This window comes from Hyla sarda, chromosome 9 (assembly GCF_029499605.1).
Source record: "Hyla sarda isolate aHylSar1 chromosome 9, aHylSar1.hap1, whole genome shotgun sequence".
Lineage (NCBI taxonomy): Eukaryota > Metazoa > Chordata > Amphibia > Anura > Hylidae > Hyla > Hyla sarda.
Window position 1 is genome coordinate 167,392,259 of NC_079197.1, and position 20,726 is coordinate 167,412,984.

General features: G+C 44.1%; 1 protein-coding gene across 3 annotated transcripts in view; it reads left to right on the forward strand.

Annotated features, from left to right (window-relative positions):
* LOC130290918 (regulator of G-protein signaling 3-like) overlaps positions 1–20,726 on the forward strand; it is an 82,004-nt gene that overhangs the window by 36,874 nt on the left and 24,404 nt on the right. For all 3 annotated transcript variants that reach the window (XM_056539154.1, XM_056539153.1, XM_056539155.1), the window contains exons 3-4: positions 12,897–12,973; positions 16,392–16,460. In XM_056539154.1, the coding sequence (XP_056395129.1) occupies positions 12,897–12,973; positions 16,392–16,460 (146 nt within the window). The remainder of the gene's footprint in view (positions 1–12,896; positions 12,974–16,391; positions 16,461–20,726) is intronic.

Below are 20,726 nucleotides of genomic sequence, written 5' to 3' on the forward strand. Positions count from 1 at the left end.
TTATTTTATTTTTTTAATCAACTGGTGCCAGAAAGATAAACAGATTTGTAAATTACTTCTATTAAAAAAAATCTTAATCCTTCCAGTACTTTTAAGGGGCTATATAGTACAGAGGAAATGCTTTTTTTTGGGGATTTCTCTGATGTCATGACCACAGTGCTCTCTGCTGTCCATTTTAGGAACTGTCCAGAGCAACATATATTTGCTATGGGGATTTTCTCCTGCTCTGGACAGTTCCTAAAATGGACAGCAGAGGTCAGCAGAGAGCACTGTGGTCGTGACAGAAGAGAAATCCAAAAAGAAAAGCATTTCCTCTGTAGTATACAGCTGCTAATAAGTACTGGAAGGATTAAGATTTTTTTTAATAAAAGTAATTTACAAATCTGTTTTAACTTTCTGGCACCAATTGATTTAAAAAATAAATAAATTAAAAAAAAGTTTTCCACGGGAGTACCCCTTTAAGAATTTGCTGGGTTCATGTCACCAAATGGCGCTCTTTGGCTGCGGGTCGTGATCTGGTTTTTATTATCGAGCTGTAATGTTAAAAGGGGATGTAAAAAAAAAATAATAAAAAAATGCTTTATACAAACAAACGGGGAGGGGAGGTGAAGGGTAACAAATAAATAGGACGCACATTGCAGATGTAGCTTGAAGTCCAGCGTGTGATGCACGGGAACACTTCAGGGCAAAGATGGCCGCAGGACGAGGGTACGATAGGGCAAATCTAATATATAGAGAGACAGTGCAGATTATATGAGGAGGATGTTTAGGGTCTGTATAATCTGACCCTTTATTTCCTGTCTCTTCCCGTTGTGCAATGACATTCATAACACAGCTGCTTTCCCATAACCTCTGACTTTTAACCCTTTCCTAGCCAGACCTGTGGAAAAACCTATAGACAGCCGTCGTTGGCACTGTAAGGAATGGCGCCAAATGGGTAGTGGAGGGATATTCCTAGTGGTCCCCAACTAGGGTTGCCACCTTTTCTTGCAAAAAAAAAAAAAAAATAAATAAATACCGGCCATGCTAATTTGCATAATTAATTATATATGGGTATTATAAATTTGGTCCTATTCTGACCCCTCTAACTTTTTTATTTCTCCTTTATGAGGTTCGTATTTTTGCGTCCCGGTCTGTAGTTTTTAACAGGACCATTTTTGTTTTGATGTGACTTTTTGATCGCTCTTCTTTTTTAATAAAATTTGGGAGTTGCAGTTAGTTACTAACTACAAATCCCAGCATGCCCTGATACAGCCTGTGGCTCAGCAGCTGCTCCAAATGAAAACTACAACTCCCAGCATGCTGGACTATATAGTAGTATATAGTATAGTTCAGTGTTTCCCAATCAGGGGTGCCTCCAGCTGTTGCAAAACTACAACTCCCCTTTTGCCATTATCCCCTTTTGCGCCCCCCCCCCCCATACATCTTAATCCCCTTTGGCCATTATCCCCCTCCATCTTAATCCCCTTGTTCCATTATTCCCCCCACCGATCCCCCTGGGCCAATATATGAGATACATACAATAACACTCTCCCATTCTGCAGTGTTACACTCAGTTTAACATGCTTATCAGGCCTGTGTATCCCGTTCGGCAGGAGTCTGAGGACCGCACTGATGGGTGACGACCTTCTGCGCTGTGCTAACACCTCCGTGCAATGTCAGGAACGTCACATGTCAGTCCCGGCAGCCACTGCAGCTCACGTAAAGTGTCCGTAGCCGCAGCTCCGGTACAATATAGTGAGCGCCTCCAGCTGTTGCAAAACTATTGTACCGGAGCTGCGGCTACGGCCACTTTACGTGAGCTGCAGTGGCTGCCGGGACTGACATGTGACGGTGGGGGGAATAATGGAACAAGGGGATTAAGATGGAGGGGGATAATGGCAAAAGGGGATTAAGATGGAGAGGGGGGGGGGATAATGGCAAAAGGGGATTAAGATGTATGGGGGGGGGCAAAAGGGAATAATGGCAAAAGGAGATTAAGATGGAGAGGGGGGGGGTAATGGCAAAAGGGGATTAAGATGGAGGGGTGATGGCAAAAGGGGATTAAGATGGAGAGGGGGGATAATGGCAAAAGGGGATTAAGATGGAGGGGTGATGGCAAAAGGGGATTAAGATGGAGAGGGGGGGGGATAATGGCAAAAGGGGATTAAGATGGAGGGGTGATGGCAAAAGGGGATTAAGATGGAGAGGGGGGGATAATGGCAAAAGGGGATTAAGATGGAGGGGTGATGGCAAAAGGGGATTAAGATGGAGGGGGGATAATGGCAAAAGAGGATTAAAATGGAGGGGGGATAATGGCAAAAGGGGATTAAGATGGAGGGGGGTAATGGCAAAAGGGGATTAAGATATAGAGGGGGGATAATGGCAAAATGGGATTAAGATATAGAGGGGGGATAATGGCAAAAGGGGATTAAGATGGAGGGGGGGATAATGGCAAAAGGGGATTAAGATGGAGGGGTGATGGCAAAAGGGGATTAAGATGGAGAGGGGGGGTAATGGCAAAAGGGGATTAAGATGGAGGGGGGGTAATGTCAAAAGGGGATTAAGATGGAGAGGGGGGATAATGGCAAAAGGGGATTAAGATGGAGGGGGGGATAATGGCAAAAGGGGATTAAGATGGAGGGGTGATGGCAAAAGGGGATTAAGATTGAGGGGGGGATAATGGCAAAAGGGGATTAAGATAGAGGGGGGGATGGCAAAAGGGATTAAGATGGAGAGGGGGGGGGATAATGGCAAAAGGGGATTAAGATATATGGAGGGATGGCAAAAGTGGATTAAGATGGAGGGGGAGGATAATGGCAAAAGGGCATCAGAGGGAGGGGGAATAATGGCACAAGGGGATTAAGTATCGCATTAGAAAGGTAAGCACACGCCATTATGAAATTAAGTACTTTTATGACTTATTTTGTCTGCGGGTACCTGCGGACATACTTTCACCCTTTGGGGGTACAGTAGCGAAAAAGGTTGAGAACCACTTGCCTACACCATAGGACCAGGCTAGATGAAGACTTTGTAAGTGCTAATCCTGTTTGTAGGTGTGCACGGAGTTACCCTACAATGGTCGATAGTTGTACTACGGAAGCCGATGGTGACCATATCAGTCTACTCAAGCTACATGTGGACCGTCTGCAGAATGTTGATCCAAACCCATCCTTTCCAGCAGAATGTCAGGCTGCCCCCACACACATTGAGGGACATTAATCAAAACCTGTCCAGAGGAAAAGTTGCCCAGTTGCCCATAGCAACCAATCAGATCGCTTCTTTCATTTTTAACAAGTCCTCTGAAAACTGGAAGAAGCGATCTGATTGGTTGCTATGGGCAACTGGGCAACTTTTCCTCTGGACAGATTTTGATCAATCTCCCCCATTACATCGTTGGCCGATCCGGTGGAAATCGCCAAGGTGGAGCAAATGTAATCTATTGTATACATGGCGCTAGGAGGTGAATACATGGACATTGGGTAGTCTGTGCGCCCTAGCCAATACCTCTGTTCCTAGTTTTCTACGTCAGTATCTGATTGATGTGCCCAGGACAGTCCAGACCAATGTAATTTCACCCAGAATCCTCCTAATTTGACAATACGCCAAAGTATTACTGCCACCTAGCCCTTGTTTGACTGTAAGGTGTGACAGTACCAGTGACCGCCGGTATACAGTGATCCCTCAACTTACAATGGCCTCAACATACAATAGTTTCATCATACGATGGTCTTTTCTGGACCATTGTAACTTGAAACCAGACTCCACATACAATGCTATGGAATCTGCGAAACGTGTCAATGGCCGGAAGAACCGACCAATCAGAATGGACATTCACTGGTAAAACTCCTGTATTCCTAAAGTGCATGCACTGACTGGTGTCTGGTAGCGCCCACTACAGTACAGGGAGGTATTACATGTTCTGTACTCTTTACCTGTATTACTGAAGTGCATGCACTGACTGGTGTCTGGTAGCGCCCACTACAGTACAGGGAGGTATTACATGTTCTGTACTCTTTACCTGTATTACTGAAGTGCATGCACTGACTGGTGTCTGGTAGCGCCCCCTACAGTACAGGGAGGTATTACATGTTCTATACTACTTTTAACCTATGCATGGTTAGCTGCTCCTTAGGACACCCAGTAACTTTTTTAGGACATTGTGTGTACTGTACAGGACCCTGAAGAAGCTCCTGTCCTCTACGTAGACCAGTGTTTCCCAATGAGGAGGGTGCCTCCAGCTGTTGAAAAACTGCAACTCCCAGCATGCCCGGACAGCCAAAGGCTGTCCAGGCATGCTGGGAGTTTTAGTTTTGCAACAGCTGGAGGCACCCTGGAATAGCACTGAAATAGACAGTGATTTACAGCTCCCACCAGATCTTTTCTTTCTTATACGTAAGGACTTGCTTTATCTGTATTAGTTATGTGGTAGCTTGGGGGTGTAGGGTACATGGGGAGTAGCTGTACGGTTACTAAAGGGTGCTTGCTTAACCCTTTCTTTTCGTGATGCCAGGGTGAGGGCTATTCTCTGTAATGCTTGTCCTACCGCCAGCCGTCTCAAGAGCGATAGGGAGATAGGAAATAATTGATTGTCCACAACCGGAGTTTTGCAGGAACTTGTCAGAACTTTTACTGAAGATTTTATGCAACAATGAACAGGAACAGTCCATATAACAAAGTCTATTAGAGCTTGACAAGTGGTTGGGACCTTGTGAGTCTATTGAGCTTAGGAAGGTAATTGTTGCGCTGATCCACTGGATTTAGGGGATTAGATTCGGTCCAGTAATCACGCTAACTTTAGCAGGGATTTAGTTTAGGACTCACGGTTTAGTTTCAGGCTGAGGTCGGCAGGCATTCTGGCCTAGCTTGTCTTTGTAAGTTGCGCAGATCCGTCCTTACAGTCCGGCATCCACAAGAGCAGCAACCCAAGAGAGCGATAATTGGCTACAGCTCCCTTATATGGGCAGGGGCCGGACTAAAGCTCACTGGTCCATAACAACTGTCAATCTCCTGTACAGAGAGTTATGGGTAACCATGTGACCCAAGGACCTCCAAAGGTCCTCCAACATACACAGAGGAATCAACACAGTCACATGACCGAAGGTCCTACTAATATATATTATATTAATTATATACATTTAAACATTATAGAGTTAGAGAAGGAGGCGACAAGGGGCTGTCCCACCTGGGGGAGCCTACCTGAATGTAGTAACTCTGACTTTGGGGACCACCATACAAGGTACGGTATGCAATACGGTACCGGGACACCACAGTCATCTACTTATTTTTCTTTAATCCTCACTTTCTCCTATTTTTGGATGACATTTTGGTGTCTTTAGAACCAATTACCAGGTGTCCATAAAGTTATGATCTCAACATACAATAGTTTCAACATACAATGGTTGTCCTGGAACCAATTAATATTGTAACTTGAGGGAGCACTGTATATGCCTGTAAATTCCCAACACACCGGGCACTGGGAAAACTTTAGTCCTTATTTACCAATGGCACTGGAAAAATCTGTAGCCCTTGGCACCTGTAACGTCAGATGGTATCTCTAGTGTATCGTACATCCGGAACCTGTTGGTTCTCCAGGGAATGTGGTCTAATGGCTTTTCTGATGTAATGATTTATGTAAGGCAGACAATAAACCAGACTGCGCAAATGCTGTCATTGCCTATTTTATACCTATTTTATGGTTGTGTTAACTCCTCCTGGAAACACTCGGGTAGGTTGGACATCTTACAGGACGTCTGCGTCACCACACCCGGCGCTCCTGCGTACATATATACCTGTTTCTTATGCAATCCTTGAGCTTTATGCTTCATGGGAGAATTTTGGAGCTGTAACTATGAATGATTTGCTCACTTTGTGTTCTGAACATTCCTGACGTTTCCTGAGTTTTTGTGCCAGTCGCGAGATTGGCAAGGAACATGGTGAACTTCTTCAAGGTCAAGTTTGTATATTGGTTTATTAAAGGGGTACTCTACTGCAAATCATTTTTTTTTAAAGGGGTACTCCGGCGCTTAGACATCTTATCCCCTATCCAAAGGATGATCTTGCACACGGCACCCCGATAAAATCAATCCCCGGAGCGTGTTCGCTCCGGGTCTGATTACTGTTGATCACGGAGCAGCTGTCACGCCCCCTCCCATAGGCTTGCATTGAGGGGGTGGAGCGTGATGTCACACGGGGGGCAGAGCGTGACGTCACAATGCTCCGGCCCCGTGATCGACAGTAATCGGACCCGGAGCGATCATGCTCCGGGGACTGATTTTATTGGGGTGCGGCGTGCAAGATCACGGGGGTCCCCAGTGGCGGGACCCCCGCGATCAGGCATCTTATCCCCTATCCTTTGAATAGGGAATAAGATGTCTAAGCGCCGGAGTACCCCTTTAAATCCACTGGTGCCAGAAAATTAAACCGATTTGTAAATTACTTCTATTTAAAAATCTTAATCCTTCCATTACTTATCAGCTTCTGTATGTTCCAGAGGAAGTTCTTTTCTTTTTGGATTTCCTTTCTGTCTGACCACAGTGCTCCCTGCTGACACCTCTTTCCATTTTAGGAACTGTCCAGAGTACAAGCAAATCCCCATAGAAAACCTCTCCTGCTCTGGACAGTTCCTAAAATGGACAGAGGTGTCAGCAGAGAACACTGTGTGGTCAGACAGAAAGGAAATTCAAAAAGAAAAGAACTTCCTCTGTAGTATACAGCAGCTGATAAGTACTGGAAGGATTAAGATTTTTAAATAGAAGTTATTAACAAATCTGTTTAACTTTCTGGCACCCCTTTAATTACAAAGGAACCTTTTGGCTGACAGGATTTGCTGGGAGATGTAGGCCTTGAAGGCCATGATGCTGGTAGGTGGCACCTCAAAGGGGTCCACTCAAGAAGACAACCCCTCTTTGAAAATAAGCAATGCAATGGCAAGTATCTATCCAACCAATCCTCCAACTCCCAGAATGTTGCACCATCTACTATGCTAGTGTTTCCCAACGAGAGCGCCTCCAGCTGTTGCAAAACTACAACTCCCAGCATGCCCGGACAGCCAACGGCTGTCCGGGCATGCTGGTAGTTGTAGTTTTGCAACAGCTGGAGGCACCCCTGGTTGGGAAACAATGACCTATACTATATACTACTATATAGTCCAACATGCTGGAAGTTGTAGTTTTGCAACAGCTGGAGGCACCCCTGGTTGGGAAACAATGACCTATACTATATACTACTATATAGTCCAACATGCTGGTAGTTGTAGTTTTGCAACAGCTGGAGGCATCCCTGGTTGGGAAACAATGACCTATACTATATACTACTATATCGTCCAACATGCTGGTAGTTGTAGTTTTGCAACAGCTGGAGGCACCCCTGGTTGGGAAACAATGACCTATACTATATACTACTATATAGTCCAACATGCTGGGAGTTGTAGTTTTGCAACAGCTGGAGGCACCCCTGGTTGGTAAACACTGACCTATACTATATACTACTAATATAGTCCAACATGCTGGGAGTTGTAGTTTTCGTTTGGGGCAGCTGCTGAGCCACAGGCTGTATCAGGGCATGCTGGGAGTTGTAGTTAGTAAATAACTGCAACTCCTGAATTTGATATAAAAAAAATCGATCAAAAAGTCCCATCAAAACAAAAATGGTCCTGTTAAAAACTACAGATCGGGGGGGCAAAAAATTAGCCTTGTGCATCCCCGTATAAGGGGAAATAAAAAAGTTATAGGGGTCACAATAGGACAACATGTCCCCCTCAGTGTGTATCCTGTGATGTCACGCATATATAATTACGCAAATTAGCAGGTCGTATTTATTTATTTTTTTTTGCAAGAAAGGTGGCGACCCTACATGGTGCTTCTTTCTCCTTCGTAAGGCTAAACCAAAGATACTGAATCTTCCAGAATGATGGCATCTGGCATAAACCATCTTTAGGGGTGGGGTACAGTGCGATTTGTGCGATGGGGCCCTGTAGTACATCTTTGGTGTACGTATATACACTATATAGCATAGAACTCTTTTTGTCAGATATAACCTTTAAAGAGACCTCAATTGTGGGTTAAAGGGGTACTCCGGTGAAAACCCTTTTTCTTTTAAATCTACTGGTGGCAGAAAGTTAAACATATTTGTAAATTACTTCTATTAAAAAAATCTTAATCCTTCCTGTACTTATTAGCTGCTGAATACTACAGCGGAAATTCTTTTCTTTTTGGAATGCTCTCTGATGACATCACGAGCACAGTTCTCTCTGCTGACGTTATTATAATAAAAATAATGCTTTATTTATTGTTGTCCTTAGTGGGATTTGAACCCAAGTCCCCAGAACTGCAAGGAAGCAGTGCTAACAACTGAGCAACCATGCTGCCCTTAGCATACATCTGCTATGCATGGTTGCTAAAATCGACAGAGATGTCAGCAGAGAGCATATATAGAGAGAGAGAGAGAGAGAGAGAGAGAGAGAGAGAGAGAGAGAGAGAGAGAGAGATCCTCTCCCCCAGGAAAGTACTGACCCTGTTTAAAGCCACAGACCCCGTTTAAAGCCACAGGCCTCTCACCACTGCCAAGCCAGATCACCCTGCTCTGTACTGAAGAGGGGAAAACACCCCGAAACAGCTGTCTGCAGATGGGTGCTCTTTCCTTCTGGAGAGAGTTCTGGCTTGGCATAAATCCCAATCAGTTCTGAGACTTCTTAACTGGAGCCTGAGCTGTTTTGCAGGACACACTACCTGTGAAGGTGATGTGGTGAGCTAATTTTTATATATATATATATATATATATATATATATATATAATCACAGTGGTCCCTCAAGTTACAATATGAATTGGTTCTGGGACGACCATTGTATGTTGAAACCAGAACTCTATGGAAACCTGGTAATTGGTTCTGAAGCCACCAAAATGTCCTCCAAAAGTAGGAAAAAGTAAGGATTAAAGAAAATAAGTAGATAACTGATATAGATAAAGCAAATCCTTATATATAAACGTAAGAAAGATCTGCTGGGAGCTGTAATCACTGTCTATGTCAGTGTTTCCCAAGCAGGGAGCCTCCAGCTGTTGCAAAACTACAACTCCCAGCATGCCCGGACAGCCGAAGGCTGTCCGGGCATGCTGAGAGTTGTAGTTTTGCAACAGCTGGGGGCACCCTGCTTGGGAAACACTGGTCTATGTAGAGGACAGGAGCTTCTTCAGGGTCTTGTACAGTACACGGAATGTCCTTAAAAAACATACATGGAATCGCCCTCACCTGGTGTCCAAAGGAGCAGCTAACCCTGGTATAGGTAAAGAGTACAGAACATGTAATACCTCACTGTACTTTAGGGGGCACTACCAGACATCAGTCAGTGCATACACTTCAGTAATACAGGTAAAGAGTACAGAACATGTAATACCTCCCTGTACTGTAGGGGCCGCTACCAGACACCAGTCAGTGCATACACTTCAGTAATACAGGTAAAGAGTACAGAACATGCAATACCTCCCTGTACTGTAGGGGGCGCTACCAGACACCAGTCAGTGCATACACTTCAGTAATACATGTAAAGAGTACAGAACATGTAATACCTCCCTGTACTGTAGGGGGCGCTACCAGACACCAGTCAGTGCATGCACTTCATTAATACAGGTAAAGAGTACAGAACATGTAATGCCTTCCTGTACTGTAGGCGGTGCATACGCTTCAGTAATACAGGGGTTTTACCAGTAAAATGCCTATTCTGATTGGTCAGTTCTTCCAGCCATTGACACGTTTCACAGATATGGACTGTCCGTAGCATTGTATGTTGAGTCTGGTTTCAACTTACAATGGTCCAGAAAAGACCATTGTATGTTGAAACTATTGTATGTTGAGGCCATTGTAAGTTGAGGGATCACTGTGTGTATGTATGTGTATGTGTATATATATATATATATATATATATATATATATATATATATATTACAAGAAGAGATGGTCCAGCACAGATTGGTAAGGAACGGAATACTTTATTGTAGAAACAATAGCGGTACATGGATAGCATGAACAAAGGTGACACGTTTCGGCCCTTCAAACGGGCCTTAGTCATACATTATATATAATCTGTATGTATGTGTCGGCAGATAAGAACCATTTGGCCCATCTAGTCTGCCCAATAATGTGAATCCTAATACAGCTTTATGCAGCGGAAATGAATGAGTACGATCCTCGCTTCCTTAGCCTTGGGAATGCGGTTTTGATATTTACTTAGTCGCTATCAGTACGACGCTGCTGTTTATTTAATGAACTCCTAATGAACCTTGACATATTTCACTGTTTAACGGAAAATCATCTATATAGAAGCTGCGTGTTGTGTTCTTCTGCATTTACAGTAAAAAACGTGGTCTGAGATGTCTGTCATGTTGTCTGTTGTATATACTGCTTACAGTGGGGGGGGGGGGTGACTCTTTTTGGTGAGGGTATTGATGTATAGAGGGGTAGCCCTCATACTTACCCTTTTATACATTTCCACAGTAATTATGCGTGTTACCCTTTAAAGTGAACCTGTCGTCAACAAGAACTTTTTCTATAATGTAGATAATAACATTTTATGTATATTTGTAATATATATTGGTTTAAAATTCAGAAGTGGGAGTGTGAGTGCGGAATCCCATAGAAGTCTATGGGCTTTAATTTGAGGTGGAATTCCGCAAGCGGAAAGTCTGCCATGTGAAAGTCTGACCCTAAGGCCTGACTACAACCACCCCAAAATAATTCGGGTAGAGAGACTGCGAGACTTCAGGAGCCATTACCTTTCCCTGAGGGCCGTATCCCTGAGTTAGGCTGGGTTCACACTACGGTTTGTAATTACGGTTCCCGTATACGGCTGGGAGGAGGGGTGGGCGGGGCTTAATCGCGGCGCCCGCACTCAGCCGTATTCGGGAACCGTAGTTAATGTATGTCTATGAGCCGACCGAAGTGAACCGCAGCCTCCGGTCGGCTGCATTTTCGGCCGTACGCGGTTTCCCGACCGCAAGCAAAAACGTGGTTGACCTGGGCTGCGGTTCACTCCGGTCGGCTCATAGACATACATTAACTACGGTTCCCAAATACGGCTGAGTGCGGATGCCACGATTAAGCCCCGCCCACCCATCCTCCCAGCCGTATACGGGAACCGTAGTTACAAACCGTAGTGTGAACCCAGCCTTATGCAGAGTATAGGTAGGTAGTGGTGTAGCAGCTACATGGACCAATGCAGTTCCTATACCTCTCAGAATTCTTAGTACCAGTATTTAAAAATAACGGTATTTTACTTCTCTGCAATGAAATAGTGAGTGTTGTTATAAAGGGGTCCTCTACAGATTGAAGGGCTGATGGTTAAAACTAGATTACAGTGAGTACTTCCCATGATGCCCCATATGGTGCCTTCTGTTGGTGCCCCTCATCATATAGTGTCCTGTCAGGCACTGTTTGGTATGGTTATTTGTATACTGTATCACTATATGCTGTTTTTGAATAGCAGAACGTGAGGAAGTAATGCAGTTGCGCCGTGGGCATAACACCCCCTTGTACGTTGTGATACATGTACCCGGGAGCTTCACACATCCAACCGCTCCCAGGGCATGTGATGCTGTGGTGGGCCAGGGGGGTGCGATGTGAGGTGTATGGGGCAGATGTTGTAACCCAGGGGCAGATGGTGTTAACCCCTAAATGTTTGTGACGCCAGGGCGTGGTTTTCCCAATAACCACCCGAACGGTAGCACCGCTAATCCTATTTAGGCAGGGCAAATAAGGGTCCGAGGCCAGGTCAGGGTTAACGGTAGCTTTACTGAGGCAGACAGATGGTACAGTCTTTTATAGCTAGGCCAGGATCCCAGAGAGGTGACCAGTAACACAGGGGACCTCGCAGCTTGCTGGGACTTATAGTGACTTTGACATACTTTAGCGCAGCCACGCTGACTACAATAGACTTGACTTGACTGAAGATAGTGACAACAGACAGGGATGACTTGACTTACTGACTTGTGGCTGTAGTTTAGGCCTCCAGATGTGCTGGACACTGACCCTGAGACGTCTGGACTGGACGTGACCTCAGAATCTTAGAGCAATGAATGATCATAGAGACACATTGCAGCTCCTCCCATCCTTATAAAGATGGGCTGAGCAAGGAGCCCATAGGCTAGCTGCAGGTCATCTGGTCACCTGGTGCTCTCTGGGTAACAAAACATGTGACTTTAACATGTGACAACCATTATCATGTGGTCAATAACCATGTGACAATATCAAAGGTCCTTTACACATAATGTACAATTATACAGATTATAGGGGTACAATGCAGATGAGCCTTGGGGACGTGCAGGGACTGAAGCTGATAGGACTGTGAGATGCATATCCCGTACTGGGACATCACCATGCCATACAGAACTATTAGAGGAATCCAAAGCGGGTATGAGAAGAAAGATGTTGTTTCTCCTTGTTACTGGCAGCGGGTAGTGCCATGAAACAAGGTCCGTTTCTTCTTATGTCTGTGTTTCTCCTTGGACTTCTCTTCCAGTATAAGTCTATACGTCTTACTCTATGGTGCTAAAAAACAGTTCCGTACATTGGCCAAATATTGCTTACGTACAGTTGTCTATGCAGACATGTACAGCACTATCTCTACCATATACTGCAAAACGCATATACTGTATGGTGAATAAGTGGAGATGCCACACAAAGTAACTATGTCAGACCCGAACGGTAGGTCATCCATTTGCCATTGGTGCTTGTTTGGCAGGACCTCCCTACTTTGTTTACGGTCCATCATCCAGAGGGGCGAACCACTTCATTGTCACGGACCATGAAGTACATAACAGAGCTTAGAGCCAAAGCAACTAGGGAGGATCATCTTGGTTCTGCCAAACATCCGACACGGTCTTCATTGTGAAGTGACACTAATCTCCTGTAATCCCTTCTCTTGCAGTCGCTGGCTTCCAGTGTAGAAACAGATATTGGGTCTGTGTGTGAAACTGACAGAGCGCCAAGACACAAAAAGAAGGAGTGAGTATCGCTGTGCGCCAAGGCTCCATGTATATCAATAGCCATAGACAGGGGAGGGGGGTAGAACGCAAAGCTGCATCCTACCAAGAAGTGCCATCTGCTAAGCATAGAATTGGGTGGCACAGTAGTAAAAAGTAGGGCATGGGTTTGAATCTGAGTTGCATTTTTTTCCAGTGTTGTGGTCAAACACCCTCTGCCTACCCCAAGACCACCAACCTGTAAGAAATGCCTGACAATCCTTGTAATAACTGTAGGATTCCTAAAAATTGGCTTTAAAGGGGTACTCCACTGTCCCAGCATCTGGAACATTTTGTTCCAAACGCTGGGTGGGGGCTGCGGGGGTCGTGGCGTCACGGCCACGCCTCTCGTGACGTCATGTCCCCTCAATGCAAGTCTATGGGAGGGGGCGTGGCAGCCACCACACCCCTTTCCATAGACTTGCATTGAGAGGGCATGGCTTGATGTCACGAGGGGCGTGGCCGTTACATCACGACCCCCTCAGCCCGCACCCGGCGCTCGGAACAAAATGTTCCGAATGCTGGGACAGAGGAGTATCCCCTTTAAGGCCCTCTAAATTTTGGCTGGACCAGCTGACCATTTAACGTGTATGAGGGTCTCCTGACTCTCCTCCAACTAATGATGTCTGGGGAAATAAAGAGGCATTGGACGTGTTTGATTTAAGCTGCCCAACTCTTATTCTCGGAGAGATAAGAGGTGTCTGGAAGAAAGATAAAAAAAAAGAAGAATCCTTAGCATTGTCCCATAAAATCCATGAAATTGAAAAGTCATATAAAATACAGGTGGGTAGTATTGCCAGAAAACTGATGCGTTTCCAGTGTTAAACTCTTACTCATGGTCTTGAGGCTAGAAACGTGATGAGGTATGTTTTCTGACCATACTAGCCACCTGTATTTTATATGTCTTTTGAATTTCATAAATTTTATGGAACTACGCTGGATTGTTCTTTCGAATCTTCGGGGATTATGCGTTTGATCGGATGCCTTATCAGCGATCCCAACGCATGACTATTACAGTGGAAAGAGATTCTTTGAGAAAGAAGAATCCTCAGCGTAGTCCCATAAAATTCATCAAATTTATTTAAAAAAAACGTATAAAATACAGGTGGTTACTACAGTCAGAAAACAGACTGACGTGTTTCCAACGTTTTTCTCTCTTACTCATAATCTTGAGACTGAGTAAGAGCATATTGCTGGAAACCAGTCAGTCTGTTTTCTGACAATATTACCTACCTGTATATTATATGCCTTTTCAATTTCATGGATTTTATAGGACTATGCTGAGGATTTTTTATTAATTTTTTTTTATCTTGGTGGATTATACGCTTGAGCTGACACCATCTCCAGCGCATGACTATTACAAAGCATAAAGGTTCTTTGAGAAAGAAGAACCCTCAGCATAGTCCCATAAACTTTATTAAAAAGACATATAAAATACAGGTAGGTAGGATCAACAGAAAACAGATTGATGCGTTTCCGACTTTACACTCTCTTACTCATGACTGATTAAGAATGCGCAGCACTGGAAACCGTCAGTCTGTTTCCTGATGATACTACCCACCTATGCACCAGCACATGGCTACTACAGCCGATAGAGGTTCCCTATGAAAGTCCCATAAAATCCACTGAATTTATGGAAAAGATGTATAAAATACAGGTGGGTAATATCGTCAGAAAGCAGATTGACGCTTTTTCAACTTTACACTCTCTTACTCATAATCTCTTTCTTAGCGTTGGAAAGCCATCAGTCTGTTTTCTGACAATACTACCCAGCTCTATTTTATATGTCTTTTCAATTGCATGGGTTTTATGGGACTACGCTGAGGAGTCTTCTTTCTTATGGATTATGTGTTTGATCCAATGCCTTATCAGCAATCCCAGCGCATGACTATTACAGTGGATAGGGGTTCCCTGAGAAAGAAGAATTCTGAGCATTGTCCCATAAAATTAATTTAATTTATTGAAAATACATATAGAATACAGGTGTGTAGCATAGTCAGAAAACAGATTGACGCATTTCCAACTTTACACTCTCTTACTCATAATCTTGAGTAAGAGTGCTAGCGCTGGGAACCCTTTAATTTTCTGACGATACTACCCGCCTGTATTTTATATATTTTTCCCATTTCATGATTTTTTTGGAGTGTGTCTGGAAGCTGCTTACTTTACTTCTCCCCATTCAGAACACATGAATGCTAGACCAAGCTGAATGTTCTTGCCTATGGAGGGATCAGAAGCTCTCTGTTTTAGGTAGTTCTCAAAGAAAACACTCCCCCCCCCCCCACAACACCAATTTTCTTTTTTTAGGCAGTGGTCTCCAGACTGTGGACCTCCGACGAGTCGGAGGTCCACAGTCTGTAGACCATTGCCTAAAAGAAGAAAATTGGAAATGTGGGGGAGCGATTTCCTCATTCATGCTTTCAGAACCCCCTAAAATAGGCTGGGTTCACACTACGTTTTTTGCCATACTGTTTTCAATCCGTTTTTCTAAAGAAAACCGTATGGCAAAAAAACGGATGGAACAGTATGGGAAAAAATAAAACGTATGCGTTTTTAAACAGTATACTGTTTTTAAAAGTGCATACGGTTCCGTCACTTTTTATAGAAAAAAAACCCATACGTTTTTGAAAATTTTGTCCATTTTTAATGGGAGGGGTCTTGGGTGTTGACTTTAGGATTCAAATGCGCATGTGCAAAGTAAAAACGTATACGTTTTTCCCGTATGGAACCGTTGACCACAATTTTGTCTCCGGTTTAAAAACCGTACTGCAAACGCATACGTTTTTTTAACATGGACGTCAATGGGAAACGCACATGTATACGGTTCCATACGGGAAAAACTTATAAATTTTTACTTTGCACATGCGCATTTGAATCCTAAAGTCCCCACCCAAGACCCCTCCCATTAAAAATGGACAAAATTTTCAAAAACGTATGGGTTTTTTTTTTCTATAAAAACTGACGGAACAGTATACTGTTTTAAAACGCATACGGTTTACTTTTTTTTTTTTTTTTTTTCATACTGTTCCATCCGTTTTTTTGCCATACGGTTTTCCTTAGAAAAACGGATTGAAAACAGTATGGCAAAAAACGTAGTGTGAACCCAGCCATAGAGCCGTTCCCAAACCCCGGACCCATATACCTGTATACAGTGTGTTAACTGTTCCAGACACATTCCCTTTGCTATTAAAAAAGTCTGACATTCACATTGCAGGAAATGAGTCACAAGTAAGTCTCCGCTAGCGCTAGGCACAGGATTTTGGGACCCGATGCCAAATCCAGCCTTGTTATTCTAACCCTCATTTTATTTTATTTTTTATTTTTTTTCCGTTCTGTGGGTGTTTCTAGGTAATGACTGTGCATAATAATGTATTTGTGATGTATCACCTTCTTTCTCTCAGACAGAAGCACAAAAGAAGTCATTTGTCTCTGTTCCGGCTGTGGCCGTCGCACTCGTCTCACATTACCCGGTAATTGCCCCTCTAATGTAATGTATGCGTATATGCTGCGTGTGAGTACGGCAATGGGATTTATATGCCGGGCACAGGAGCGTTCAGTCATAGTCATGTTGGGACAGGAGCAGGGGTGTAACTCGAAGCTCCTGGGCCCCAATGCAAAATCTGTAACAGGGCTCTCACTATGTACTGTTTATAATACTAGACCTGACAAAGGGGCCTATGGGGCCTGGGTGCAACTACTATCACTGCACCCCCTATAGTTAGGACAGGAATCGGGGGGGCAATGGTTTCAGCCAATAGGGTATTGTAATAACTCCAGGGCTTTTAAAGGGGGTACTCCGGTGGAAAACACATTTTTTTTTAAATCAACTGATGCCAGAAAGTTAAAGAGATATGTAAATTATTTCTATTAAAAAAAATCTTAATCTTTCCAGTATTTATCAGCTGCTGTATGATCCACAGGAAGTTCTTTTCTTTTTGAATGTCTTTTCTGTCTGACCACAGTGCTCTCTGCTGACACCTCTGTCCATGTCATGAACTGTCCATAGCAGGAGAGGTTTGCTATGGGGATGTTCTCCTATTCTGGACAGTTCCTGACATGGACAGAGGTGTCAGCAGAGAGCACTGTGGTCAGACAGAAAAGAACTCCAGCAAATTCCTCTGGAGCATACAGCAGCTGATAAGTACTGGAAGGATTAAGATTTTTTTAGGATTTTAAATAGTAATAAGTAATTTACAACTCTGTTCAACTTTCTGTGACCAGTTGATTAAAAAAATAAATAAATAGTTTTTCACCGGAGTACTCCTTTAAGTTAAAGGGATAGTTCACCCCTAGACATCTTATCCCCTAAAAGGATAGGGGATAAGATGTCTGATTGCAGGGGTCCTGCCAGAAAGTGAAACAGATTTGTAAATTATTTCTATTAAAAAATCTCAATCTTTCCAGTACTTATAAGCTGCTGTATGATCCACAGGAAATTGTATTTCTTTTTGGAATTATTTTCTGTCTGACCACAGTGCTCTCTGCTGACACCTCTGTCCAGGTCAGGAACTGTACAGAGTATAAGCAAATCCCCATAGCAAACCTCTCCTGCTCTGGACAGTTCCTGATATGGACAAGGGTGTCAGCAGAGAGCACTGTGGTCAGACAGAAAAGAACTCAAGAAGAACTACAACTTCCTGTGGAGCATACAGCAGCTAATAAGTACTGGAAGGATTAAGATTTTTTTAATAGCAGTAATTTACATGCCTGTTTAACTTTGTGGCACCAGTTGATTTAAAAAAAAAAAAAAAAAATTTGTTTTCCACCGGAGTACCCCTTGTAAGTAGGTTCTCCACTATGAGCAGTCTCTGAAAGGGTCACTTGAAAAAGGGTATCCCCTTGCTGAGACCACCAACGATCAGTAGAGAGTCCTGCCGCAAATGTTCAGTTCCCCTGTAGCACCATCAAAGGAGAGATGAAGAATTACACCGTTCTTATCAAAATCAGTTGTCGAAAAGAGACAATTCTGTTAGCCCCCCCCCCACACCCATTACTACATACAGCTAAAGGATGGTGGTCCCCAATGGGATATACACTCACCAGCCTCTTTATTATGTATTTTGGAAAGCAAAGGACAAAACAAGACCACCAAGTGGCGTCTCGTGTGTTACCATTATACAGTAGCTGTGACCCCCCCCCCAAAGGGGTAAAGCATAGATTTCAGCCAAACAGACGCTCACCTTGTTCACAATGAAATTGCGCATATCACCCTATAAAGGGTATACTGGATCTATAGTGCAGGCCGCAGGGTCCTAAGATCCTTCTAGAAGAGTCCTGCAGAGACAGAAGAGTTGGGCGCTCCCATCCTTTTCATAAAGAGTCTTATATTTTCAAGACAAACTTGTGCTTTGAGGGATATAAGCTTCTTCTTCTTCAAATCAGTATATGTATGTATATATATATATATATATATATATATATATATATATATATATATATATATATATATATATATATATACATACACAGTGACCCCTTGACCTACGATGGCCCCGACAGACGATAATTTCAGCATACGATCACTCTCTGAGGCCATCACATGTTGAAGGCAGCATCAACATACAATGCTTTTGTATGTCGGGGCCATCGCATAAACGGATACACCAGATAGCCGTTTACGGTGCCCCGTGTGGTCCGCTGACGATCACTTACCTGTCCTCGGGGCTCCGGAGCGTCCTCTTCGGGATCCCCTGCATCGTCTGCGCTCTCCATCGTCGTCATCACGTCGCTGCGCACGCCGTCCTGTCATCCAATAGGAGCGGCGTGTGTAGCGACGTGATGGCGGCAACGGAGAGCGAAGATGCCGGGGAAGCAGAGGCCTTGCCGGAGCGTCGGGGACACCCCGGGGACGCGGCGACAGCGATGGACGGCGAAATCCAGGGCAGCGGTGACGAGCGGTGACGGTCCGGAGCGGCGGGGACACATGAGTACAACTTTCTCTAACAGTGGTCTACAACCTACAGACCTCCAGATGTTGCAAAACTACAACACCCAGCATGCCCGGACAGCCAACGGGTGTCCGGGCATGCTGAGTGTTGTAGTTTTGCAACCTCTGGAGGTCCGCAGGTTGTAGACCACTGTCCTATACCTTACATTGTACGGATCCCTCAACATGCGATGGTTTCAACAAACGATGGTCCATTTGGAACGGATTACCATCGTATGTTGAGGGACCACTGTATTAGATATAGTAGATATACTGATCTGAAGAAAAGGCTTGAAAATATTACAGACTTTTTATGAAAAAAATCAGAGCGCCCAACAGAGGGTCAATTGGTTAACACAAATAGCTAATCGGCCAATCACATGGCAACGACTCAAAGCATTTAGCTATTTAGATGTGATCCAGACAACTTGCTGAAGTTTGAAGCGAGCACCAGAATGGGGAAGTGACTTTGAGCGTGGCATAGTTGATGGTGGCAGACGGGCTGGTCTGAGTATTTCAGAAACTGCTGACCCCGACCATGGTTCGAATAGTACGAAAAAGCGGAAATATCCAGTGAGCAGCAGTTGTGTGGACTGAAGCAGATGGGCTACAGCAGCAGAAGACTATATCGGGTGCCTTTCCTGACAGCGAAGAACAGGAAATGGAGGCTCCAATTCACACAGGCACCAAAACTTGACAATGGAAGATGGAAGAACGTTGTCTGTTCTGAGTCTCCTTTCTAGCTCTGACATTCAGATTGGTCAACATTTGGTGTAAAGAACATAAAAGCATGGATCCATCCTGCCTTGTATCGTGTTCAGGCTGGTGGTGGTGTAATGGTGCGGAGGACATTTTCTGGGCACTTTGGGCCCCTTATTACCAATTGATCCTGGTATAAACACCACAGCCCACTTGAGTATTGTTACTGACCATGTCCTTTCCTTTATGACCACAGTGGACCCATCTTCTGATGCTACTTCCAGAAGGATAATGCCCCAAGTCACATGACATCATCTCATACAGGACAATGAGGTCACATGACGTCATCTCCTACAGGATAATGAGGTCACGTGACATCATCTCATACAGGATAATGAGGTCACGTGACATCATCTCATACAGGACAATGAGGTCACATGACATTACCTCATACAGGACAATGAGGTCACTGGACTCCAATGGCCTCCACAGTCACCAGATCTCATCCAATAGATCACCGCTGGGATGTGGTAGAACCGGAGATTCTCATCATGGATCTGACAAATCTGCAGCAACTGTGTGATGTCATCATGTCTATTTGGAGGAACTGTGTGATGTCATCATGTCTATATGGAGGAACTGTGTGATGTCGTCATGTCTATTTGGAGGAACTGTGTGATGTCACCATGTCTATATGGAGGAACTGTGTGATGTCATCATGTCCGTATGGAGGAACTGTGTGATGTCATCATGTCCGTATGGAAGAACCGTGTGATGTCATCATGTCCGTATGGAGGAACTATGTGATCTCATCATGTCCATATGGAAGAACTGTGTGATGTCATCATGTCCGTATGGAGGAACTGTGTGATGTCATCATGTCCGTATGGAGGAACTGTGTGATGTCATCATGTCCATATGGAGGAACTGTGTGATGTCATCATGTCCATATGGAGGAACTGTGTGATGTCATCATGTCCATATGGAAGAACTATGTGATGTCGTCATGTCCATATGGAGGAACTGTGTGATGTCATCATGTCCATATGGAAGAACTGTGTGATGTCGTCATGTTCATATGGAGGAACTGTGTGATGTCATCATGTCTATA